The sequence below is a fragment of the Pipistrellus kuhlii genome, unplaced genomic scaffold, assembly GCF_014108245.1.
Source record: "Pipistrellus kuhlii isolate mPipKuh1 unplaced genomic scaffold, mPipKuh1.p scaffold_m20_p_20, whole genome shotgun sequence".
In the NCBI taxonomy this organism is placed as follows: Eukaryota; Metazoa; Chordata; class Mammalia; order Chiroptera; family Vespertilionidae; genus Pipistrellus; species Pipistrellus kuhlii.
Window position 1 is genome coordinate 8289816 of NW_023425516.1, and position 25150 is coordinate 8314965.

At 54.9% G+C, this 25150-nt stretch overlaps 1 protein-coding gene across 1 annotated transcript; it reads left to right on the forward strand.

Annotated features, from left to right (window-relative positions):
• The first annotated feature begins 1319 nt into the window (after positions 1-1319).
• ADAMTS8 (ADAM metallopeptidase with thrombospondin type 1 motif 8) lies at positions 1320-24901 on the forward strand. Its single transcript, XM_036449446.2, has 9 exons — positions 1320-2642; positions 11464-11703; positions 13099-13234; positions 14175-14342; positions 15445-15746; positions 18721-18904; positions 21284-21456; positions 21585-21760; positions 23733-24901. The coding sequence occupies exons 1-9, from the start codon at positions 1893-1895 to the stop codon at positions 24301-24303; spliced, it is 2700 nt and encodes an 899-aa protein (XP_036305339.1). The 5' UTR covers positions 1320-1892; the 3' UTR covers positions 24304-24901.
• The last annotated feature ends 249 nt before the right edge of the window (positions 24902-25150 follow it).

Genomic DNA, 25150 nt, shown 5'->3' on the forward strand with positions numbered 1-25150 from the left:
GACCTATGAGCCAGGAGGTCACGGTTTGATTCCAGGTTTGGGCATATGCCCAGGTTGCAGGCTCCATCCCAGTGTGGGGCATGCAAGAGACAGCCAATCAGTGATTCTCTCTCATTGTTGATCTTTCTATCTCTCACTCCCTTCTTTCCTCTCTGAAATCAATAAAAATTAAAAATAAATTTGAACAAGACTGGGGTGCCATGAAGTGCTGTTTTGTAGGTTTGAGAGAGGACTGGAGACCATACCATTTCCCCTTCCTTTCCTTGTGTCTCAGACCCCACATTCCCAGGGGGAGGTGGCAGTGTGGGGCAGAATGAATACACTCCCATACTTACCAGTACCCAAGCCATCTTTCATGAAGTCCCCCACCCCGCACTCCCATACACACACCCCACACCCCCACACCCTAGGAGTTTTAAGGACCAGACATGCAGTTCCAGGTGCCCTGTTACCCTCCTCTGGAAAGGCTGCCTTCCTCCTGGGCGACCCCACTTGGCTGCCAAACTCACTTCTGATCATTCACCACTGGGCTGGGCTCTGTCTGCCAACCCTGGAAGGGGCAGTCACAGCATCTTTGGTTCCATTCACCAGGTGGTATTTTTCCCAATCCCCAGCTTGGGATGAAAATGTGGTTTTTAGCGGGGAGCATGATTTTTTAATATTTTTTTTTATTGATTTCGGAGAGGAAGAGAAAGGGAGAGAGAAACATCAATGATGAGAGAGAATTATTGATCAGCTGTCTCTTGCACGCCCCCTACTGGGGATCCAGCCCACGTGTGCCCTGACCGGGAATGGAATGGTGACCTTCTGGTTTATAAGTGGACACTCAACCACTGAACCATGCTGGCCAGGCAGGGAATAATGAGGAAGAGAGAGGGATAGAGAGCCAGAAACATCAATGAGGGAGAAACATTGATCAGCTGCCTCCTGCACACCCCCTGCTAGGGATGTGCCTGTAATCAAGGTACAGGCCCTTAACCAGAATCGAACCCGGGACCCTTCAGTCCACAGGCTGACACTCTATCCACTGAGCCATACCGGTTAGGTCTAATATGACCTTCCCCATCTCTCTCCTTTGCTTCACCATTAAAAGCTCTGCAACCTTCTCCGGAGGAGACCTCTCTCCTACACAATCGGATGCCCAGGGTGGCTCTACAGGGATCTGAATGCTGCCTGTCGCTGGGGCCCACGCAGAAGCCTCCTGGACCCATGGCCTTAAAGGGGGACAGCGCCTGGGGCCTCCCCCAGGGAGGACTCTGCCTGAAGGGCCGGCCCAGCCAGCGCCATAGGGGTTAATGTGGGACCGTGCGCGTAAAGGGAAGGGGAAAAAAGTTGGAGTTGACACTTGGGAGGGTGGGGAGTGGAGAGAGGGGAGCGAGGCTCGCTGACTCCTGATTGGTTTTACATTGCATCCAATTCCTCTCTCTCTCTCTCTCTCTCTCTCTCTCTCTCTCTCTCTCTCTCTCTCTCTCTCTCTCTCTCTCTCTCCACTCCCATCCCAGGGGAGGGGAAACGGGAATAGTGAGAGATCAAAAATAAACCTCTTATGTCAAAGCCGGGCAGGAAGTATAAATACGAAGCGCTCGGCAGCAGCCCACTCGGTGCTTCCCGGGGTGGGGACGAGGCCGGGGCGGAGGGCGGGCGGCGGCTCGGTGCTCCGATCACTCGTGCGCGGCAGCCCGGCGAGCAGGCGCGGAGCAGCGGGCTGCGCGGCCGGAGGGGCCGCCAAGGGACCGGGCGGCCGCAGGGCCCCGCGGGCGGAGACTCCGCGACCCGATCGATTTCCTTTTTCCTAGAGGGAGCGGCCCGGCCGCGCTCCCGCCGCCGCCAGCACCTGCCCGCGCGCCGGGCCGGCTTCTCCCAGCTCGCGCGCCGCCGCCGCCAGAGCCCCCATGCCCCGCGCCGCTGCCCGGTGGCCGCCGCTCCTGCCGCTGTCCCTCCTGCTGCTGCTGCTGCCGCCGCCACCGCCAGCCCGCGGCGCCCCGGCCCAGCCCGGAGCCGGGGGCCCGGCCTCGGAGCTGGTGGTGCCCACGCGGCTGGCGGGCAGCGCGGGCGGCGCGGGCGAGCTGGCGCTCCACCTGTCCGCCTTCGGCCGCAGCTTCGTCCTGCGCCTGGCGCCCGACGCCAGCTTCCTGGCGCCCGGGTTCAAGATCGAGAGCCTCGGGGGCCCCGGGGGCGAGCCGCGGGAGCCGCGGGAGCTGCGCGCCTGCTTCTTCTCTGGCTCCGTGAACGGGGCGCCGGGCTCCCTGGCCGCCGTGAGCCTGTGCGGCGGGCTGAGCGGCTCCTTCCTGCTGGACGGCGAGGAGTTCACCATCGAGCCGCGGGCCGCCGGGGGGGACGCCCTGCAGCGGCCGCACCTCCTGCGGCGCTGGGGACCCGGGGGGCCGCGCGGTACCCCGGCCCGCCCCCTCCCCCGAGGACCCGAGCCCGGGGCGCGGAAGGACGAGAAGGGAGAGAAGGAGGACGAGGCACCGGAGGAAGAAAAGAGGGAAGAAGACGGGTCCGAAGGCGCCCGCGAGCTGCCCGCCCCTCGGGGGGCCGCGAGCGGGAGGACCAAGCGGTTCGTGTCCGAGGCTCGCTTCGTGGAGACGCTGCTGGTGGCCGATGCGTCCATGGCGGCCTTCTATGGGCCCGACCTGCAGGTAGGACTCGCGCTCTGCCCCCGGAGGTCCCCTGCCCCCTCCCAGAGCTTCCAAATGCTCCCCTTCTCTGTCCCTCGGAAAGTCTTCGCGTTCTCCACTCTTCCCAAGGCTGACCCTTCCCCCCCCCTCACCACCACCACCACCACCACCACCAACAGGGTTCTTTGCGTTCGAGAAAGCGCGGGAACTCTTGGCTTAACCTCTGACACCTGGGCTACCTACTGCCCGCCCCCCACCCCCACCCCCACCCCCACCCCCAAGTCCCTTCCAAATTAGGGTGCAGGTCCCAGCGTCTCCCCCTCCCCCCATCTCTCCCTTTCTAAATCTCACTGATATGCGTTTTAGGCATCCCCTCTCCTAACTCAGATGAAAACTGAGCGTTTTGGGGGGAAAACGCCCACCCCGTTTCTCAGCCCTCTGCTGTCTCCAGCCGGGAGAGGCTGCCATGGAAAAATGTGGCTATTTCATTCCCTTGCGGACAGAACCGAGGTTCCCACAAATAAAAGCTATGGTTTGGAGGGAACTGAACCTGGAAAGGGGCTGCCCCACGCCGGGGTGCCCAGCTGGTTCTGATCAGGGGGGCTGGGGAGGGGGTGTGGACTACCTTGCCAACCTGGCGCTCGGCCCTGCAGAACTTGGCAGTGCCAGCATCCGCAACCGAAGGGAGGGGACCAGAGTTTCTGCCTGGGGGCTCCGTCCAGGAAACCGAAGCTTCAGTGGAAAAGGGAGGGGAGAAGGGAGTGGGAGTAGGGACTCTTTGGTGCCTGTTCTCAGTGGAACCAGAACTGTGCTGGGTCTACCCCAGCTGATCTAAACCCAGACCCAGCTCTCCGCGGAGCAGGGGGCGGGAAAGCTACATCCAGGGCACAGCCCCTGTGGCCACGTGGTTTCTAACCAGATTCCAAGGTGGTGCAGACCCTGCAGGAGGGGACGTGTGGGGGTGGTGCTCTCTCTCTTCCCGGGGACACACACACACACACACACACACACACAGAACCGGTAATGTGCCAGGTAAAAAACGGACCTGCCTGGAGGTCACAGTGCCCTGAACCTGGGTCTGTGGCCCATGGGGCAGCTCAGGGAGCACTTGCGGTGATGGAAATTTCGGCTGGGGATCCGATCCGAGCATTTTGGCATCACCTGGGCGGAAGAGGCCAGACAAGGCGGAGCCGGCCCTTCTGTTTCATACGCCATCTTTCCCACCCCACGGTCGCTGGGAAATGCATTCTAGATGGAAGGATGGGAAAACTAGGGAGTGAGAGATCCACGTGGCTGCTCCTCTGGCCACTGCATGGCTGGGCCCCCCTGCATGCTATCGGTCGCGTCTGTCTATCGGTCATGGGGCTCCCTTCCCCCAGAGCACGGCAAGACAGCTGCAGGCCCTCCGGGCGGTCTGCCCCTCAGGCTCTGGGTCTACAGGGACCTCCTACCTGTTTCCCTGCCTGCCCTGCAAGTCCCAGACAGGGTGGCAGGAGGGGCTCCTCCCATCTTGGGCGAGGACCAGCAGAAAGAGGCTGAAGTCTGTTCATTGCAAACCCAGAGCCACACGTGGACCAGTGTCCGACATCTGCCTGCGAACCAGGAGGTCTGAATAACAAGACCTCGGAGAAGCCGCAGGAAAAGCAATTGCTTGTCAGCCTCTGGAGCCAAAACATGTCCTTCCTAACGCCTTCCTCCCACCTCACTCTCTGGGCTCACCTAGACACTGAAGATACTGAGCATTTGCATCCAGGACGCACTTGACCTCTGCAGACACCAGTGCCAGCGAGAAGCAGGCTCCAGGATGCCCAGGCCACTGAGCAGGAGGCTTGCTGCACCAGACAAGTTGGCTTTCTCCTCGCTGAGCCACTGGGGATGCTGCCTCCTAGGATGCCTGGCTGGATGGCCTAGCGTAGGCTTACCCCATCCCTGCCCCTCCGCATACAAGCACAGAGGCGTACCTCTGTGCCCAGCTAGCTCAGGTCAGGAGAGCACATCAGAATGGGCATCGGGCACCTGGGAAGGCTGCCATCCTCTCCCTCGGGTGTCTACTGCCAGGCCTTACGCCTCAAAGCGAAGTCCTCTCCCTTGGTCTCGTGTCACTGCCCACCTGCACGCCTGCTGGGCTGGGGCAGGGCTGGGGGACAGCTGGTTTTATGACTGCCCACAGGTCTCCTCACCAGCAATGGAGATGCCCCTGGATAAACTTGAACTTCTCAGCTCCATCCCCATGAGCTCACCCGAGAGAACGAATGTCAAGTCTGGGTCCCCAAGACCTTGCCTGCCCAGACCCTTCTCCCCAAAATAGAATCCAGTTCTTTATAAGTAACTCTCCCAGGAGTCTCCCGGCACCTTCATCACACAGACAGAGGCGCTTTGGGGTGTCTTAGTGACCAGGCACCTGATGAGGATGCAGAGAGACTTCACCCCCTCAAGAGCTTGGGCTTCTTCCTCTCTGAAGAGAGATACGTGGACGGGGTAACGTAGGCAGCTGCTTATGACGAGTCTTCGAGAAAGGTCAGCACTGTGTGCGGGGAAGCCAGCCTGTGTGCGTTCAGCGTGTGGAGTGGTTTCCACACATCAGCTCAGCGGGAACACCTGTGCGGGGTCAGAGGCAGAAGGTGCAGCCCGAGCAGCACGTGTGACTCTGGCTGTGTTCTGTGCCCGGCTGCCTGTAGCTCCAGGAGGGCCTGTGACTGTGGTTCTGTGGACTCCTGTCTAAGGTGACCAGACGTCCCACTTTTGATGGGACAGTCCCGATTTTTAACAATTTGTCCCACATCTCGTTCTTTCCAAAAAATCGGGACTTTTTAAAAAAGGCCGCAGGTCGCAGGACAAATTGTTAAAAATCGGGACGTCTGGTCACCTTACCCCTGTCCCTTGTCCATACTGTGGGAATGGATCCTTGAATCCAGCTGTCCAAAGATGCCCCCCCAAGCCCAATACCGAGAAGAGACCGCCGTCAAGGCCCAGAGGAAGAAGCAGCCGGGCTCCAGGCTGGTCTCACAGCGGAGCGATCATTTCCCAGAGCTCCATGCTCTCCAGTTCCCTTAATCCCTCCTCAGAGGGGCCCCTGCTTCCACCTTCTTATCTGGTTTCAGAGGGAAGGATCCCAGACAAAGGGGGCTTTCTGAAAAGAGGGACCACCTCGGAAGAGAGCATTAACTCCGGCTGTATCCGGCTGCTGCTAGTCGCTCTGGATGAAACCAGAGCGGGAGCAAGGGTGGGCCCAGCAGCTCCCCCCAGCTCAGTCTGGGAAATCCACCTGTCAGGGGTCAAGGCTGAGCTGAGCTTCCAAATTCCCTTCTCCACAGAGGGGGGTCCTAGGAGTGGCACCCATTGTGCCCAGAGCAGACCAGAGGCTTCCCAAGATGTCAAGCTACCTGCACATGGTTTCAGGGAAGGGCTAAAAGTCATGGCCATCTTGTCTCCCCTTAACCATATCCTCTGGGGAAAGGATCGCCCACAAACCCTAACACAAAAGTGACTGTGTATCACGCGTTGCCCAGCATAGTCTCAGGTTGTCGGAAGTGGCCTGCTTTGGAAAATAACAGGGATGCACGCACGCCTCACCCTTTCTCTAGCCACACAAGTCTTTGCGGCTGAAAGACAAGTGTCATGTCCATGCAAATTACGAGTATGTTCTCCCACTGTCATGAGTCTTTTTTTTTTTTTTTTTTAATCTTTTTTGTCTGTGGCAGTCAGAATGATCAACAATATGAAGTCTTTCCCAAAGAAAATACCTTATTATGCAAAGGTTTCTGATTTGCCATCTCAGCATGCCGGGGAGGGGGGGGGGGTGTGAGCCGTGGGGTGTGTGCCTAGATGACGTTAAGGCTAGGCTGTTTTTGCTTTTGTGCTCTACGTTTGTTTACTCGGTGTCATGGTTTTCCTCCAGGCAGTAAACAGGGATGCAGTCTGTGTCATGTTGAAGAGGGCATGCTTTGAAGGGTAACGGAAATAACTTGAGTGTCCTTGAGCAAGTTACCTTAGTCTCTCTGCACCTTAATTTTTTTTTGCCAGAACAAGTATACGATGTCCTGGCAGTGTGTTGAGGAAACAATAAATATGGAAAGTACCCAAACTAGTGCCCAGCACATAGTAGGTGCTCAAGAAAGCATAACTGACACTAGAGTTGCCTTTGGTGATGGTGCCTGGCACATAGTTGATGTTCAACAAAGCCTAACTGATACTAGAGTCGGCCTTCGGTGATGGCATTTGTCAGAGTAGGAGGGCAGTATGGTTGCCTGCCATCATCGCCCACCGCCGCTTTGGCAGAGAAGGTCTCCTTTCAGCTTGGTTTGGCTCAGAGTTTCATGCTTGACTCCTCATGGTTCTGATACGTGTGTGCCTTGGAGAGGCGGCCTCGCCCTTGCTGTTTGGTTAGGGTGGCAAGAATGGCACCAGGTATTAGATCAATGGGGTCAGACCAGACCTGGGTTTAGCCACCTCGGTACCTGAGTTCTGGCTAGGAAAGAATTCAGAGGTGAGACTCAAACTAGAAGAGAATGTTTATTTGGGAAATCAGAGATAGAAGAAGTAATTTGTAGAAGAAAAAACAACTGGCTTAGGTAACAAGTCATAGAGGTAAAGGAAGGACTCTTGGAGCTTAGAAGTGAGGAAGATCAAGGCAATGCCCCTGGGGGGATGGGGAGGGGGAGGGGGAAGGCTCAGCGTGCTCCCAGGATGGAGAGCCAGCTGGGTCCTCTGTCCTAAAGGTTTTAAGGGTGACGATTTTAGGGGAGGTCCCGGGGGAAGATCTCAGTAGAATAGTCTGCAGCTTTCCAGGTGTGTCCTTTCAAGGTTGGGGTAGCCACGGATGGATTAGTGGGCACCAGGGCAAGGGGCCCTTATTCCATGTAGCTGGTCCTACGTTGACCGTGGTTTTTGCTTGTCAGGTTTTGCTGCTTTTCTGGGCCTGGAGCTGAAATACAACTGAGGCTTAGATGTTATCTCCAGGGAGGGAAGGTCAGGGGGTCCAGTGCTCATGACCAGTGATGTGATTGGGAAGATAGGTCACCCTGGGGACAAGTTCCCACACTACCATTGTCCTTTGCTGGCACCCAGGGCCCTGGTGACCTCTGTACCTGGCCCATCATCCTTGATCTGCTCATGTCTATCTGCCTACACATCTTGAGAATGAGGAGATATGAGAGATACCCGTGTATGACCCTCTCTTCTCCTATTGCTTCTTTCCTTTTTTTCTTCCCACTTCTTCCTCCTCAGCACAGTCCCGGGCCCTCGAGAGATGCCCAGAAGGAAAAAGAGAGAAGAGCAGTTGAGGTCAGAGGGTTTACCTTGTTTACCTCCCTCTCCTCACGTCTCCCAGACCTGCTGCCAGGAAAAGCAGGACCCATGGTGCACAGAGCCAGTGTGTGGAGCAGAGCACTGGGGCAGAAGAGGCTGCTGGAAAGACACTGGGCCCAGGCCCTGCCTCCCCTCAGCCCCACCCTCCTGGCTTTGGCTGCACCAGAGCTCTGGGGTGGGATCTCCTTGTCTGTAGCTCAGAGAATCAAGAAAAGAAAAGAAAAACTTCCCTAAACTGGCTGGGGAAGTTCTCTCTTTTCCGGGTCCTGTGGGAGCTGTGGAGAAGGAGACTCCTAGAAAGATGCCCCGCCTTCCCAACAGAGTGAAGGGCATCAGATCCCGTCATTCAAGAGCAGGAGGTGTGTGTGTTTAACACCTCGGGCCTGCTGGCCATGGGCTCTGTCCAGCCAACTGGCCGTGCTTATGGGAAGTTGTCCGCTGTATGGGGACCCCATCCACAGGGGCACAATCCTACTCACACACCTCAGCCGGCAGCCTGCACTGGGGTGCAGGGAGGTATAACTAGACGCCAGGTGGGGGAGCGAGCCATCTGCCTTTCTCCTTCCTGGCTCTTGAGCCACTCCCCGAGGGACCATAAGTCCGGTCTAGAGGGTTGGCTGAGAATCAGAGGCTCACCGACTCAGGGCCACCACCCCACCAAGGCTTAGGGGTCCTTCCCCCTGAGAAACCGTCTGAGGCACTGCAGGTATCGGGCATTCCTGCCACTGTTTCTCAGAGGAGCTGGGAGTGGTTACCCTCCCATCTCCAAAAGCTCAGTGGGACAGAAAAGGTGGGTAAGTGGGACGAGGCTCAGGGATCTTTCACAGAAACACGGGACCACAATGCAATGGAAGTTATCTTCTGAGATTGCAGCAGAGGACCTTCAACCGTCCTCACATCTAACCTCTCCTCTAACCCCATGGTCAGCAAACTGCGGCTCTCAAGCCACCTGCGGCTCCTTGGCCCCTTGAGTGTGGCTCTTCCACAAAATACCACGGCCTGGGCAAGTCTATTTTGAAGAAGTGGCGTTAGAAGAAGTTTAAGTTTAAAAAATTTGGCTCTCCAAAGAAATGTCAATCATTGTACTGTTGATCTTTGGCTCTGTTGACTGATGAGTTTGCCGACCCCAGGTCTAAGCCACAGGTAGAAGGGTATGAGGCTGTCCAGACAAATACCAGGAGGCAAAAGAAGTAGCCCTTTAGGCAGCTCAGCCCAGCAGTCATTCATCTGGGAAGATGCTAAGAGCTACCTCAGCTGCAAAAAGAGGACTCCCTCCTCCCCCCCTGAGGAGCATCTGATGTTGGGGAGCATCTGATGCTTCACCCCATCCTTTGTGCGGCTGTTCACACCTTGGTTTACCCTGGGGACTTGGCCGTTGCATGGTGTCCACTCAGCCGCTGGCCTGAGAGCCTCAGTCTAAGCTGCCCCGCTTGGGACTGCAGACCCCTCTCCAATCTCACGGCTTCGGGTCTGTGAATAGTTTTCTGGGCTCAGTGCTGAGCAGCTGGCACCTCTTACCTCCACACCTTCTCTGTAAGATATCATCTCCCCAATTGCGAGATTATGAAATGAGGGACTCAAAGGGAAGAACTCTTAAGAGGAGAGTGGCAGGTTGCCTGGGAAGAAGTCCCAGAAGTTGGTTGCCGGCCCATCAGACTCTGGCTTTTCGTACCCAGGGCAAGAGGCCAGGACACTCTCTCTCCCCCTTGGGGGCCATGAGGGGCTGCACAGGAAGTGGCCTCAGCAAGCTACCATTCCTCAGCCCTCACCCCTGGTTGCATAATGATGCTTTTTCCCCTTCGGAATCCAGCTCCAAGAGCGAGCGCCAAGTTTCAACTTTGCTGATAAGATGTTTACATCAGCCTAAACATAGCTGGAGTACTTGACACCCTCTGCAACCTGCCAACCCCTGTTGGTCGGGCTTACAAAATGGCCTGGCTGATCGCCCGCGAGGTGAACAGACCGATCCCATTCACAAATGATGTGATGCATCTGGATCTCCCACACATGGCCCCAGACAGCGGGCGGAATGTCCCTCTCTAGCCTTTCACTTTCCCTTCCCCCCACCTTCCACTCCCACCTTCCAGATCACCGGAGAGAAAAAGAGAGGCTTCTAGAGACAGTGCCCCAGAGAGCCGGGGCCAGTGAGTTGGCTGCTCAGCTGGCCACACTCACAGCGTAAGGCACTCTGTCCCTTTTGTCTCCTCTTTTGCAAAAGAATCCAAGAGAACGCACTCTCAGAGGCAGGAGCGTGAGCTCCAGGCTGGCCGCCTCCAAAGGCGTGGGAGCAGCTGGCAGCCCCTGGACAGGACAGAGGCCCAGCGATGACGTGGGCTGTCTCAGCTGGCCTGGGTGGGACTGGAAGCAGGTGTGAGCCTCAGCATCTGGGCCTCATTAGGCCCACAGGGCTTGCTCCAGCCCCAGGCAGAAGGGAATCAGCCCTTCAGGGCTGTCCAGGCGAATGCCAGGAGGCCGAGCACTGGGACACTTAATGAGAAGAGTGTGGGCCCCGGAGACAAGCCTGGGCCACATCCCGGCTTGAAGAGCCATGTGGCCTTAGAAGTAGGGACTGTGATACCGCCTTCCCAGGGTTATCGTGAGCATGTAAAGAGGTGACATTTGTGACGTGTGGGTCCTGTGCCAGGAGCAGAGGGGCCATTGTTTGTAGTGACAACCAGAGTCAAGTTCTCAGGGTTAACATTTCATCCTGCAGAGTAGACTTCCCCTTGTGGACCTCAGAAGAATACTGGACTCTCAGAGGGAAGATCTACCCAGATCATTGCTTCTGGGCTGAGAATGAAGAAGAGGCGGGGAGAGAAGCATGGTAGGGAGACGGCTGGTGTCAAGGTCAAGGTCAAGGCCCAATAACCAGCTTGGTCCAATAGAACTTCCTGTGAGAGTGGAACGTTCTGTCTGCTCAGTCCAACACAGTGGCCACCAGCCATAGATGGCTATCGACACACTTGAAACAGGGCCAGTGAGATGGGGGAGCTGTGATTTCAGTTTCTGATTTCAGGCTTTTAACGGGCTTTGATTTACATGACCACATGGGTTCGATCAAGATGTCAAATGCACGTGCTTCAGAGCCAGGCAGTCTGAGCTCATAGGTTGGCTGTGCTCTTCGTGGATTTGTGCTCTTGGGACACAACTTGCTCTTACGTGAAATAAAGGGTCTCAAGGGTGTGAGTTTTCTTAACAAGATGCTGTTTTTCTGGCCCTCAGCCCAGAGCGGGGCGCACGGGATGGGTAACTAGACATGATGGCTGTGGGCAGGCGACGGGTTGGGGCAGTGGTTGGCAAACTGCGACTCGCGAGCCACATGCGGCTCTGTGGCCCCTTGAGTATGGCTCCTCCACAAAATACCACGACCTGGGCGAGTCTATTTTGAAGAAGTGGCATTAGAAGAAGTTTTAAGTTTAAAATATTCAGCTCTCAGAAGAAATTTCAATCGTTGTACTGCTGACATTTGGCTCTGTTGACTGATGAGTTTGGGAGATGGAACCCTTCACTCTTCCTGTTCCCTCCTTCCCTGCAGAACCACATCCTGACGCTCATGTCGGTGGCGGCCCGCATCTACAAGCACCCCAGCATTCGCAACGCCGTCCACCTGGTGGTGGTGAAGGTGCTGATCGTGGAAGACGAGGCGCGGGGTCCCAGGGTGTCTGACAACGGGGGGCTTACCCTGCGCAGCTTCTGCAACTGGCAGCAGCAGTTCAACTACCGCAGCGACCGGAACCCAGAGCATTTCGACACGGCCATCCTGCTCACCAGACAGGTCCGTGGACAGGCTCCAGAGGCCCCCAGGGAAGTGCGGGGAAAGGCGAGGTTGGGATGGGGTGACTGGGTCAAAGAGTGGGCCAGGGCCAGGGCTCCTGGGCCTGCCCGGACATAGGGAATGCCTCCCTGCTGGCCCCAGCTGGGAGCCTCGTGTGTGGAATGAGGAGGCGGAGGAGGTCATGGGGACAAGTGTGAGGTATTTACAAGGGAAGGAGAGGAATGTCCTACGGGCTCCGCTCCAAATGTCTGTGACCAGCTGTCTGCTGAGGTCATAATTAGAGGACACGCCGTCCAGTGAGAGGTCTGGAGCGGGAAAGAGAGAAGAGGTCTGTGTGCGATGATGATTGCACATACGGCCAGGTAGCCCAGGAGTTACCCTCAAGATCTCCCCAAACCAGAAGGCTGCCCATCTCCCCGGTGAGACTGAAACTCCCGGCAGGCGGCATCCTCAAAGCTAGAGCTTGTAGTCATGTGTTCAAGGCCCCGTCTACTCCTCAGTCCTCCCAACAACCCCACGAGGCAAGTTCCGTTGTACAGCTCCCCGACTTACAACCGAGGAAACTGAGGCACAGGGAAACTGCACAAGGCAGCAGCGCCCACAGTCCAGCCCAGGCTCCGTGTTCTGGATTGCTGTGCTGGCCTGCCTCCCCCCACCAGTCAGCCAGGCCCCAGCCAGCTCAGCACAGGCCAATGTACAAGGAGAAACAGTCTCCCCTAAACCAGTAGCCCTTTGTGAAGAAAGAGAAATTTAGGCTTTAAAAATGTCCTTCAAGCCCTAACCGGTTTGGCTCAGTGGATAAAGCGTCAGCCTGCGGACTCAAGGGTCCCAGGTTCGATTCCGGTCAAGGGCATGTACCTTGGTTGCGGGCACATCCCCAGGGGGAGTGTGCAGGAGGCAGCTGATCAATGTTTCTCTCTCTCATCGATGTTTCTGGCTCTCTATCCCTCTCCCTTCCTCTCTGTAAAAAAAAAAAAAAAATCAATAAAATAAGGGGAAATGGTGAACAACATAGACTGATGAAGAAGAACAGACCCAGAGATAAGGAGCCATGGGTCAGACTGTTGGACCTCAAAGGGAGGGTGGGGATAAAAGAGAGATCAACCAAAAGATTTATGTGCACACATATGAGCCTAACCAGTGGTCAAGGACAATAGGAGGGTGGGGCATAAGTGTGTGTGGGGGGGGGGGGGGGGAGGTTGAGGATTAGAATGGGGGGTTGAGGACAAATATTGATACCTTAATCAATAGAGAAATTAAATAAAAAACTCAATAAAATATGTATGTTTAAATCAATAAAATATATTTTTTTTAAATGTCCTTTGACTCAGGAGGAGAAGGAATAGAGAGATGTCTTCTGTCTGTTCTCACGCTCTCACTCTCTCCACCTCGCAGAACTTCTGTGGGAAGGAGGGGATGTGTGACACCCTGGGCGTGGCGGACATTGGCACCATCTGCGACCCCAGCAAGAGCTGCTCTGTGATCGAGGACGAGGGGCTCCAGGCGGCCTACACGCTGGCCCACGAGCTGGGTAAGAGCTGCCCTGCCCACCTGCTCCACGCTATCCCTTCCGGTCCCAGGTTCGCCCAGCTCTGAGCAATCCCAGGCCCTCCCTCCCGGTCATCCAGGCCCCCTCCTGATTCCGAGAGACTGGTCCCACGCCAATATGCACTGTGCCTTCCCAATTCCCACCCCGAGCACCAGGCCTAAATGTTAAACCAGAGCCCTGGGCCATCCTCGGGGATCACCAGGAAAGTGCCCAGGCGTGAAACAGGCCCTGATCCAGTTGCCATGTGTGTCCAAGCGAAGCATCGGTAAGAATCCGATGCTGGGGTTTCAGTCAGGCCAAGGCAGAAAATAAAGGGCTGCCCGTGCTCCTCATGCTCTGAGAAAGCTTCCGAGAAGGGAAAAGCCTGGAGTGGAAAGGTCTTTACGGGATAAGAAGAGGGCACAGCGTGGCTCAGTGGTCGAGTGTGGACCTATGAACCAGTAGGTCACCGGTTCCATTCCTGGTCAGGGTCTATACTGGGGCTGCAGGCTGGATCCCCAGTGTAGAGCCTGCAGAAGGCAGCTGATCAATGATTCGCTCTTATCATTGATGTTTCTCTCTCTCCCTCTCCTTTCTCTCTGAAATCAATAAAAAAAAAAAAAAAAATATATATATATATATATATATATATATATATATATATATATATATATATATATATATTTTTAAAGGAATAGAGAGCATGCTGCTCCCTCAGTCCCTCCCTCCCTTCTCTCCCTTCTTCTCCTCCTCTAACTCCTCCACTTCTTTCTTCTCTTTTTCCTCTCTCCTCTTCTCTCTCTCTCTCTCTCTCTCTCTCTCTCTCTCTCTCTCTCTCTCTCTCTCTCTCTCTCTCAAAGTATGGGAGCCCTGGAGCAGGGTGGGGAGGGCTGCCAGGCAGTAGACGCGTGAATGTAGACCAAGGGTCTTTCTCTGTCCCCAGGGCACGTCCTCGGCATGCCCCACGACGACTCCAAGCCCTGTGTTCGGCTCTTTGGGCCCATGGGCAAGCACCACATGATGGCACCCCTCTTCGTCCACCTCAACAAGACGCTGCCCTGGTCTCCCTGCAGCGCCATGTACCTCACGGAGCTCCTGGACGGTGGGCACGGTAGGCCTCCCTTGGCCGGCCGCTGGCAGTGGCACTCTGCCCGGCAGGCTCCTTAGGTCCCTGTGGCACCTGTGCTGTTTCCAGCTGAGCTGCATCAGGAAGCACCATAGCCATTTAGGGTTAGAAGAAGCTTCAGATCTGGCCCTTGCCCCTCGGCCTGTGCCAGGGCCTCCCAACCCCACAGAGCATGCTCTGTGTCCAGCGGCCTGAGTTCGGGCTCATCTAGACTCAGTCACGAAGCAGGTGGAGTTGGTTGGAGGAGGTGGGTCTGAACAGAGCTGGAAAGAACAGAAGAATGTTTGCAGCACAGGTGGCTGGAGGGGAGTACTGTAGGATAGCTTAGCAATGCAAAGAGCAGGGAGTGGGGGCCCAGGCAGGCTGGGATTCTGCGCCGCACTAAAACAGCTTGCTTTGGGGAGCAAAACAGTGAAACACAGTTTCTTTTTTTTATATATACATATATATTTTATTGATTTTTTTACAGAGAGGAAGGGAGAGGTAGAGCCAGAAACATCAATGAGAGGGAAACATCGATCAGCTGCCTCCTGCACATCTCCCACTGGGGATGTGCCCGCAACCAAGGTACATGCCCTTGACTGGAATCGAACTTGGGGCCTTTTAGTCCACAGGCCAGCGCTCTATCCACTGAGCCAAACTGGTTTCCGCAACACAGTTTCTTTTTTATTCTCCCCCTTGAAGGAGGCAGGCAGCACATATAATACACAAACAATGGCTTATCCAAACATCAGCCCTTGGGCTTTATTTCACAGGCCATGGTGTTTAAGAGTTCATTTACACCCCCAGGTATAAAGATGTAAACTAGTGTTAGACAGTTTGCTGGGTAAACACTGAGTCATAGAAGATGCTCTGGAAAACAAAGGAAATCTGATCTTGAAGATAGATGTTGTGACTGATAGTCGAAAATGGGATGGGTTCTGTCTGGATGGATGGTGAGCGTTGAGTGTTTAGATTGAGGTCAAGGGAAGGCTGATGTCTAGACCTTAAACATGTCCATCGGGACTTTGGAGTCTATAGGATCCATGCGGGGGTTGAGAGAGAAAATCAGCCCCTTACTCTGGCCTCTGCTTCCTCCATTTCTCAGGAGACTGTCTCCTTGATGCCCCCTCCTCAGCCCTGCCCCTCCCGACGGACCTTCCGGGGCAAAGGGCGCTCTATGAGCTGGACCAGCAGTGCCGGCAGATCTTCGGGCTGGGCTTTCGCCACTGCCCCAACACCTCCGCACAGGACATCTGTGCCCAGCTCTGGTGCCACAGGGAGGGCACCGAGCCCCTGTGCCACACCAAGAATGGCAGCCTGCCCTGGGCGGACGGGACGCCCTGCGGGCCCGAGCAGCTCTGCTGGGATGGCAGCTGTCTTCCTGCTGAGGAAGTGGAGAGGCCCAAGGTGAGGATTGGCTCTGAGGAGCACAGAGGGGGAGGAGGGGGGCAGAGGAGGGAAAGCTGTTTGCAAGGAGAAGCCGCACTTGAGAGTAAGGAACTAAGGGACTCTGGGCTAGGCTACAACCAGGACTTCTAAGTAAAATCACTCTTTTTTAAAAATATATATATATATATTTTATTGACTTTTTACAGAGAGGAAGGGAGAAAGAGAGAGAGCCAGAAACATCGATGAGAGAGAAACATCAATCAGCTGCCTCCTGCACATCTCACACTAGGGATGTGTGCCCACAACCAAGGCACGTGCCCTTGACCGGAATCGAGCCCAGGACCCTTTAGTCTGCAGGCCGACGCACCATCCACTGAGCCAAACTGGTTTTGGCATCACTCATATTTTTTAAAATATTTTTATTGATTTCAGAGAGGAAGGGAGAGGGAAAGAGAGACAGAAACATCCATGATGAGACAGAATCATTGATCAGCTGCCTCCTGGCATGTGCCCTGACCAGGAATTGAACCGTGACCTCCTGGCTCATAGGTCAATGCTCAACCATTGAGCCACGCCCGCTGGGTCGGTCATATTTTTACAAACAAAACAAAGCATGTTTATCCAAACACAAGAGGAGCCTTCAAGCTGTGCTTGTAGTGAATGGATGATGCCTCCGTGGCCAGAGCATGTGAAGAGCGCCCTGAGGGATGCTCTGGAGCTGACCTGGAGGCGCTGGAGGTTGGTGATTCGTAGGAGACACTCCGGCCCCAAGAGCAGAGCCTGGGCACTCTGTAAACAAAAGCCACTCTGGGGCCTTTTTTTTTTTTTTTTTTAATATATTTTATTTATTTTTTACAGAGAGGAAGAGAGAGAGATAGAGAATTAGAAACATGGATGAGAGAGAATCCTCTATCAGCTGCCTCCTGCACATCCCCTACTGGGGATGTGCCCGAAACTAAGGTACATGCCCTGACTGGAATCGAACCTGGGACCTTTCAGTCCGACATTCTATCCACTGAGCCAAACCAATTTCGGCCACTCTGGAGTTTTTATAAACAGATAAGAGTGACTTGGAAGAAGACATTCCATCAAATGAAGGGCAAAGGCACATATCCTACCCATGTCTGAGCTGAATTTATAATGAGAGGTCGGGAGAATAGGAGTGATTGTGGGGATTCCAGGGAGGAGAAGGAGGAGGAAGCAGACAGCCTCTCACAGGCAGAGAAAACTTGGCCCCAGGACACAGCGAATCTGCAGGAGAATCCAAGGCAATGCCGCTGGGAGTTTTAAATGATTCGCTTCTCTGCCCCGCTCTGAATGCTTCCAAACTGCGGGCTGATCACATTTCTCCTGCCGCAAGTCACTGAGCCGTCCCTGGGAAACGGCATCCGTGGAGTAGGGCAGCCCAGGCCTGGCCCGGCATTGAACTACCAGGGTGGCCCGAGCAGTCACTCTCCCCAGGGCTGTTCTCAGTGACAACGTCCTCGGCACTGAGTCTCAGAGCCTGCTTCTAAGCCTGAGCCGGGGCGGGGAAAGGCGGGGGGGGGGGGGGGGGGGGGGGGGGGGGGGGGGAGTCACTGCTTCACCCTCAGCCGCCTCTCATCCTCCCATCCAACACTGAGCGTTGGGTCCAGGGGTCTCTCTCTCCTGTAGGGTGAGCTTCACACATCACTGAGGAGAGGGGTGGGGAGGGGGTCCGTGCAGCCTTCCCCACGTCAGAGCCACGCTCAGTGCCGGGAGCAGTTAACTGGATGCTCATGGCATGCTATTTCTCATCTAATATTATATCAATGTAAAATAAAAATAAAAAACACATCTTTATGATTATATGTTCAACGCAAAAATATGGAAGGATATTAATGAAAATACACATTTTTAAAAATACACTTTTATTTATTTCAGAGAGGAAGGGAGAGGGAGAAAGAGAGAAGCATCAATGATGAGAATCATTGATTGGCTGCCTCCTGCATGCCCCACACTGGGGATCGAGCCCACACGTGGGCATGTGCCCTGACTGGGAATCGAACAGTGGCCTCCTGGTTCATAGGTCGCCGCTCAACCCCTGAGCCAGGCCAGCCCAGCTAGTTACACTGTTTTAATGTGTTGCTTGCTTTCTTACACTTTTCTGTATTTTCCCTTTTTTTATATAAGCAAATGTTTGGGTTTTTTGTGTTTTTTTTTAAACTGCTTTCAATTTGAAAACCCTTGAGTGTGCCAATGAAGAAGCTTCGTCCTTACAGGCCAGCTGTAAAGTTCAAGCAGCTCTGTTTATTTCCCGGGGACTATCTGGCCCCCAAAGTGGCTGGCCGATCTGCAGCCACACCTCCCTGCTGTTATTGCTTTAGACCAGGACTCCTCAACCTCAGCATACTGAAAGGTCTAGTCGTCAGGGGTGTCTTGTCCATGGTTAGCTGTGCATTGCTAGGTGCTTAGCAGCCCCTCATCCTACCCCCATTCGAGGCCAGCGGCATAGACCCTCTCCAGCTGTAACAGCCAAAATGTCTCTAAACACTTTTTGTTAAAAAATATATTTTAGTGATTTTTTTTTTTTTTTTTTTTTTTACAGAGAGGAAGAGAGAGGGATAGAGAGTTAGAAACATCAATGAGAGAGAATCATCGGTCAGCTGCTTCTTGCACACCCCCCACTGGGGATGTGCCTGCAACCAAGGTACATGCCCTTGATCGAATCAAACCTGGGACCTTTCTATCCACTGAGCCAAACCAGTTTTGGCTCTAAACACTTTCAAACGTCCCCAGTGAAGAACTGCTATGACAGAGCCAACCTTATTCCCATAAAAGCGTTTCATTCGACAACCAGCACTGAGTGCCCTGCTGCGGGCGGGCAAGGCGCTGTGGTGGTCACCAGGTGCGAGTCCAGCACTGGTGATGGCCAAGCAGGCCGTGCAGCTGTGAAATGAACGGTTAGGGCGGGTCACCGAACCCCATGCCCCATTCCCCCCTCAGCTCCTGACTCCCGGGCTCCGTGTTGCAGGCCGTGATGGACGGAGGCTGGGCCGCCTGGGGGCCGTGGGGAGAATGCTCCCGGACCTGCGGAGGCGGGGTGCAGTTCTCACACCGAGAGTGCAAGGACCCCGAGCCTCAGAACGGAGGGAGATACTGCCTGGGCCGGAGGACCAAGTACCAGTCCTGCCACACGGAGGAATGCCCCCCTAGCGGTAAGCATCACAGACAGACGGCCACATTCCCTAAGATCCCCAGAGGAGAACGGAGCAGGCGGTGTCCCCCGATCCCAAGGCGGCACCTTCCTATGACCCAGACCTAAATGGCTCTGCGAGGCACCCAGTTTTAGGGCAACCCCAGGACAGCTCTCCTCATACGGGTGGGGGAGGCGGGGAGAAGGGGGAGTGTGGGTGGCAAAGCCCGGGAGAGGAGCAGCCCTGGCCTTCCAAGATATGGAGATAGAGGATGTCACTTCCCACCAAACTCTTTTGGGGGGAAGAGGCTTGCAGAGGAGGCTAGCATCTGGGGTAACATGCCTCCTGGATGCATCTGAACCCTCATCTGTGTGCGGACTGGAAGCATTTTCCAAAGCCAGGGTCAGAGCCAAACTTCCAATGTCTTCCCAGTCCACATCCAGCCCCAGGCGGGCGGAGGGAAGGTTTCTGCCACTGATTCCAGTGCACGTTCCTTCAGGAGAGAGTTGCCCATGTTCCCCTGGGGCCATGGCAACTGCCTTGGAACCTTCCCAGGAGGCAATGCTCCTTGGCATATACCTCCCTTGGCCCACCCAAGTGTTCCTACCCCGCGTACCCATTAGAAAGTACAAGTACTGCCTCAGAGGCAGGCACGGGCAGCAGCCCAACTGGTGGGAGGGCGTCGTTGGGAATTCTGTCCCTATCATCTCTCCCAGCTCCTCCCTACGCAGCTCCGGGAAGCATTGGCAGACAGCAGAAGGCAAGCAAAGCTTTTGAGAGATAAGTCCATCCCAGTGCAGAGACACACTGGCACTGGCTTGGTGTCTAATAGGGGATCCATAGCAGGTTTGCGAGGGGGGAGAAACGGCAGTGCCAGGGGCTCTGGAAACCGCCTGGCATTGGGAGAGCCTTCTTGGCACACGGATGACGCCTTCCCTGGCACGGTGAGGGTTTGCCAGGTAGACATGGACAGCAGTTGTGATCTCAGATGCACTGGGAGGAGCCATCTCAAATCCACAAGCGTTTTAGTGCCTCTTGTGCGGCTAGACTGCCGTCGATGTTATAAATGACATGAAAAAATGCACAGACCGCAAGGAATGTGCAGTATAGCTGGAGAGCCAGACCCTTTTACAAGGCCAGTAAAACTTCGTCTGAGAAGCACAGACTCCTGGCTCCTCAGGAATTCTGAGCAAGGAAGAGCCGGGACTGGTCAGAAGCCCCCAGGGGCGTGAAGTTTGAGCAGAACCTGGGGACTGAGGTGGTGAGGAGGCCTGGGAGGGTGGGCCAGAAGAGGAGGCGGTCTCCGAGGAGCTGTGACTCACTCACCAGGTGGAATGGGTCAGCCTCTCAAGAGCAGATGACAAGGTCCATGAAAGCTAAAAATGGCATCTAGAAGTTCTCAGTGCCAGTGTCCTGGCCAGTCACCCGGGAAGCATTTTTCTAACCAGAGGCCCAGGCCCCCCTGAGTACCCATCAGAATCTGAGGAGTGGGGCCCAGCCATCTGTGTGTGAAAAATCTCCCTGGGCCACACAGATGCCCAGCTGAGCCGGAGGATGTCAGTAACGAGAGCAGGTTCAATGCCAGGATGGTGAAATAAAGCCGTACTCCGACGATTGTTCTGGAAGTGGCAGACAGCATGATGGGACAGGGGCAACTGGCATAGGAGGCTGGGCCCTAGGGCCCCAGGGAAGCCACGAGGCCTGGGCCTGTGAGAGGGAGACTGAGGTGCTGAGAATGGACAGAGACATTAAAAAGCAGATTTTCCTGACGATAGAAGGATTTAGGGACAGCTCAGACATGGAGGATGTAGCGTCTCAGCCTGGAGCGCGAAGGTGTCACCCAATGAAAATCAATCCAGTTAGTGAGGGAACCGCGTGCAGCTGGACTGTACGGAGCTGGTAGTCACAGCACCTACACATGGAGTCCCCCACAGGCACCCAGAATCACAGCAGGTGGGGCGTAGGACGAGACTGGATCTGGAGCGGTAGATCCAGAATTCCCTGGCCACGTGTCCAGTGTCACGGAGGGAGTCAAGATAGAACATGGCAGCAGAGCCCCAAAAATATAATTCCTCGCGTCATTCTGAGCTTCCCACACTCACTGAATTATCCCTTTTCCACCTACATTTATGCATCTATAAAACACAATATCTTCCTCCAAAGGAAAGGCCATTCAAACCAGAAAGGCCAGCAGAGGCCAGATGCTCCTAAGGGTCACACATGGACCTGGTTCAGGTGGGCCTAGAAATTCTGGGCCCAGGTGACACTGGACCTATGTCCTGGGATCAGGTCAAAACCAGGCAGGGAAAACAAGGCCCCCATATCCAGGCATTTCTCCAGCTGGGTCCTCCCTGCTTCCACGCTGCATGTTCACTCCGTGCCTTTTTTTACTCTTTCCAGAGAAAAGCTTCCGGGAGCAGCAGTGCGAGAAGTATAATGCCTACAATTACACCGACATGGATGGGAACCCCCTGCAGTGGGTCCCCAAGTACTCGGGGGTGTCCCCCCGGGACCGCTGCAAGTTGTTCTGCCGAGCCAGGGGGAGGAGTGAGTTCAAGGTGTTTGAGGCCAAGGTGAGACTCCTCCTGGAACTCAGAAGAGGATGAAGGTCACCCACCACCACCATCACCACCTCTCCCGACCCCCCTGCCTCTGTGCTCACCATACATACCCTCTTTTCCTTCCCCTTCTCCTGCTGCAGGTGATCGATGGCACCCTGTGTGGGCCAGAGACTCTGGCTATCTGTGTCCGTGGCCAGTGTGTCAAGGCTGGCTGTGACCACGTGGTGAATTCTTCTACGAAGCTGGACAAATGTGGGGTGTGTGGGGGCAACGACAACTCATGCAGGAAGGTCTCTGGTTCCCTCAACCCAACCAGGTGAGCCTCCTCATAGTTCAGTACCAAGGTCAGGAGCAGAACAGGCTTTGGAATCGAGTCCCTCTGCAAGTTTCCATTGTGCTGCTGCTTAATACCCATGAAGTGCTGTGTTTCAGTGTCTTGGTAAAATGTCAGCAGTCCTCCGTATCTCATTCTCGTTGTAAAGAGCCAAGCGATGGGACATGGGGAGTACTCGGTACAGGGTCTGGCCCACAGAGAGGACCGTGCATGGGGCAGCCAGAGGCCACAGGGACACAGATGGATCACCTCTGAGTCAATCAACATTAGAGCTACACACTGAGTAACCAGGACCTTTGCCAGAGAGCAGCTCTTTCAGGCCTGTTTGAGGAAGGGCATCTCACCCCACTCCTGGCGAGCCTGTCTTTTGGCAGCTGAATCTTTAGAAAAGGGGGTACAGAGGGGGCCTCAGAGGCCTCTGTCTACATAAGTCTGAGCACTCCAGATGCTTTCTCACAGCTTAATGCTCCTAGTTTTTAAGTCCTTTCACCTCTGTGACCTTGTTTGATTCCTAAAATAAATCCCTGAGGTGGGCAAGGCCAACACTATTATTCCCCATGTACAGATGAAGAAACGAAGGTTCCATAAGATTACCAGACTCTTCTAAGGTCACACTGATCATTCATAACAGCCAGGAAAAGAACCCAGGTTTCCTAGCTCCTGGATAATCTTCTTCCTGCCTCTGCAGGCACTTCCGGAGAGGAAGGCAAGGGCAGGTTCTATGCAGCCATTCTGGGCCCTGTTTCTCCCTGTCTCACATCTCATCAGGCTCAAGAGAACATGATCAGCCCACAGCAGGCAACCTGGAGGTCTTTCCAAATTTAAAATCAGAGGATATAGAAAAAAGAAATCTGGAATATGGGATGGTAGATACTGCAGCTGGCTCTCTCTTAGACAAATGGGCCTGTGTATACATTCTCTCTCTCTCTCTCTCTCTCTCTCTCTCTCTCTCTCTCTCTCTCTCTCTCTCTCTCTATCTCTATCTCTATCTCTATCTATCTCCATATATATATGTATATATATGTGTATATATGTATGTATTGATTTCAGAGAGGAAGGGAGAGGGAGAGAGAGATAGAAACATCAATGATGAGAGAGAATCATCAATTGACTGCCTCCCACAGGCCCCCCACTGGGGATCAAGCCCGCCACCCAGTCATATGCCCTGACTGGGAATCGAACCATGACCTCCCAGTTCACAGATCAATGCTCAACTGAGCCATGCCAATCGGGCCTTATGGATACTCTCATGCGCCCTGGACTAAGCAGGCAAAAACAGTGAAGAACCAATTTGCCATGTTCCTCAGCCCCTTTCACTCTCTTCCCACCCTGTGTCACCCAAATGCTCCCACCCCAGAAGATAATAAGAACTAACATTCCTCCAAATCCATAAAGCCCTACCATAGCGTCGAAATAGTTTCCCAAGGCAGATCCCATCCACCCAGAAGCACGGCTCAAGGTGTCTGGGTGCATCAGATGGCGGCTCTTCTGTCCGGCTTCCCGCCCTAGAGCCACGTGAACCGTACAGAGAGCTGTGGACTCTCAGAGGTGGGGCGAGGCGTCGGATGCTGGAGTGAGTGTGTGGAACACATCTTTCCACATGGGTTTGAGCTCTGGCTATGAAAGTGGCCAAGCCAAGTTTTATCCCAGTGCAAAAACGATATGTGACTAAGGTCTCATTGTGAGCCAAGAGCTGCCAGGCTTGGCAAACCCCTCTGAGCGGACTTCCTCCCATGCAATTGTCAAGACCCACACATCCCATCCACTCAGCCCCAACACTGGAAATGGACTTGTCGGCCCCCACAGCTAGTTGATATGGAGCTTGGAGGTGACTGCATCATCATTATTTGCTACTGGTCTTGTCTACCAGCCCCAGTCACCAGCAAGTTCACTTCCTTAGGTTCTGGGCTGGGAAGACGCCGGTCTTAAGAGTGTCTTTCTGTCCCTGTCCTAGTTATGGCTACAATGACATTGTCACCATCCCAGCCGGTGCCACGAACATCGATGTGAAGCAGCGGAGCCACCCGGGAGTCCAGAACGATGGCAACTACCTGGCGTTGAAGATGGCGGACGGGCAGTACCTGCTCAACGGCAACCTGGCCATCTCCGCCATAGAGCAGGACATCCTGGTGAAGGGGACCATCCTGAAGTACAGCGGCTCCATGGCCACCCTGGAGCGGATACAGAGCTTCCGGCCCCTGCCCGAGCCTCTGACCGTGCAGGTCCTGACAGTCCCCGGTGAGGTCTTTCCCCCCAAGGTCAAGTATACCTTCTTTGTCCCCAACGACGTGAACTTCAGCATCCCGAGCAGCAAAGAGAGGGCGACCACCAACGTCATCCAGCCCCTGCTCAACGCGCAGTGGGTGCTGGGAGACTGGTCCCAGTGCTCGAGCAGCTGCGGGGCTGGCTGGCAGCGGCGGACAGTGGAGTGCCGGGACCCCGGCGGCCAGGCCTCCGCCACCTGCAACAAGGCGCTGAAGCCCGAGGATGCCAAGCCCTGCGAGATCCAGCCATGCCCTCTGTGACCTAGTGGGGCAGGGCCAGTCTTGTGCTCATGGACTCGGACTGCTGGGGTGCAGACCAGTGTCCCCACAGTGGTGACCCTCCGTGTAGAGGTGGCATAGCCGGCCCAGGTCTCCCATCGCACCAGCCCCGCTGGCACGGGGAGAGGAAGCGAGAATGGGCCAGCAGATCGTAATGTCTACTTTCTCATGGATGGGACCTTGCCTGGGTTCAAGTAGAGGGCATAGGTTAAAGGTGAAAAGTGCACCAGACCCAACCAGGAGACTCATGGAGCCTTTTTTGCAAAGGACTAGCAAAGTCAAATGGGAAAAGAAAAAAAAAATTGTTTTCTATTGGGTTTCCCCTATAAATAATCTACCTCAAAGGGGAAAAAATTATCCAAGAGAGGTGTGGGGCAGAGGGTCATTGGCGGATGTCTAAGCAAGCTCCTAAGCTGGCTTCCAACGTGGATCATGGCCCTCGTCAGTATTAAAGCCCATCACCTGGGAAACTGTAGGGCTGTGGAGGGCCATGTGTTCTCAGACCTCCACCTACAGGGGTAGATCCTGTTCAAGTATTTATGGAAATGTGTCTCTGAACTAAAGCGTGATCTCGTGCCAACATCGTGGTCTGGTCTGGTTCCGTGTTTCTCTCCAAAGGGCAGGGACCCGGAGCCCCAGGACAAAGGCTAACACTCAGTCAGCACCTTGAACACACTGGGAAGCAGGCCCTCGCCTAGTCCTTTCTGGCTCCTCCTCCCTCGGGGGGGGGGGGGGCTCTCAGGCACCTGCTGGAGCAGCTGTTCATTTGCATCATCCAGACAAGTGGTCCTCAAACATTCATGGGCTTTAGGATTATCTGGAGAGCTTC

Coding starts and splice junctions, on each gene's coding strand:
- ADAMTS8 (XM_036449446.2), top strand. CDS start 1,893: ATGCCCCGCGCCGCTGCCCGGTGGCCGCCGCTCCTGCCGCTGTCCCTC. Junction 13,235..14,174: donor CACGCTGGCCCACGAGCTGG/GTAAGAGCTGCC, acceptor CTCTGTCCCCAG/GGCACGTCCTCGGCATGCCC. Junction 21,761..23,732: donor GGTTCCCTCAACCCAACCAG/GTGAGCCTCCTC, acceptor TCCCTGTCCTAG/TTATGGCTACAATGACATTG.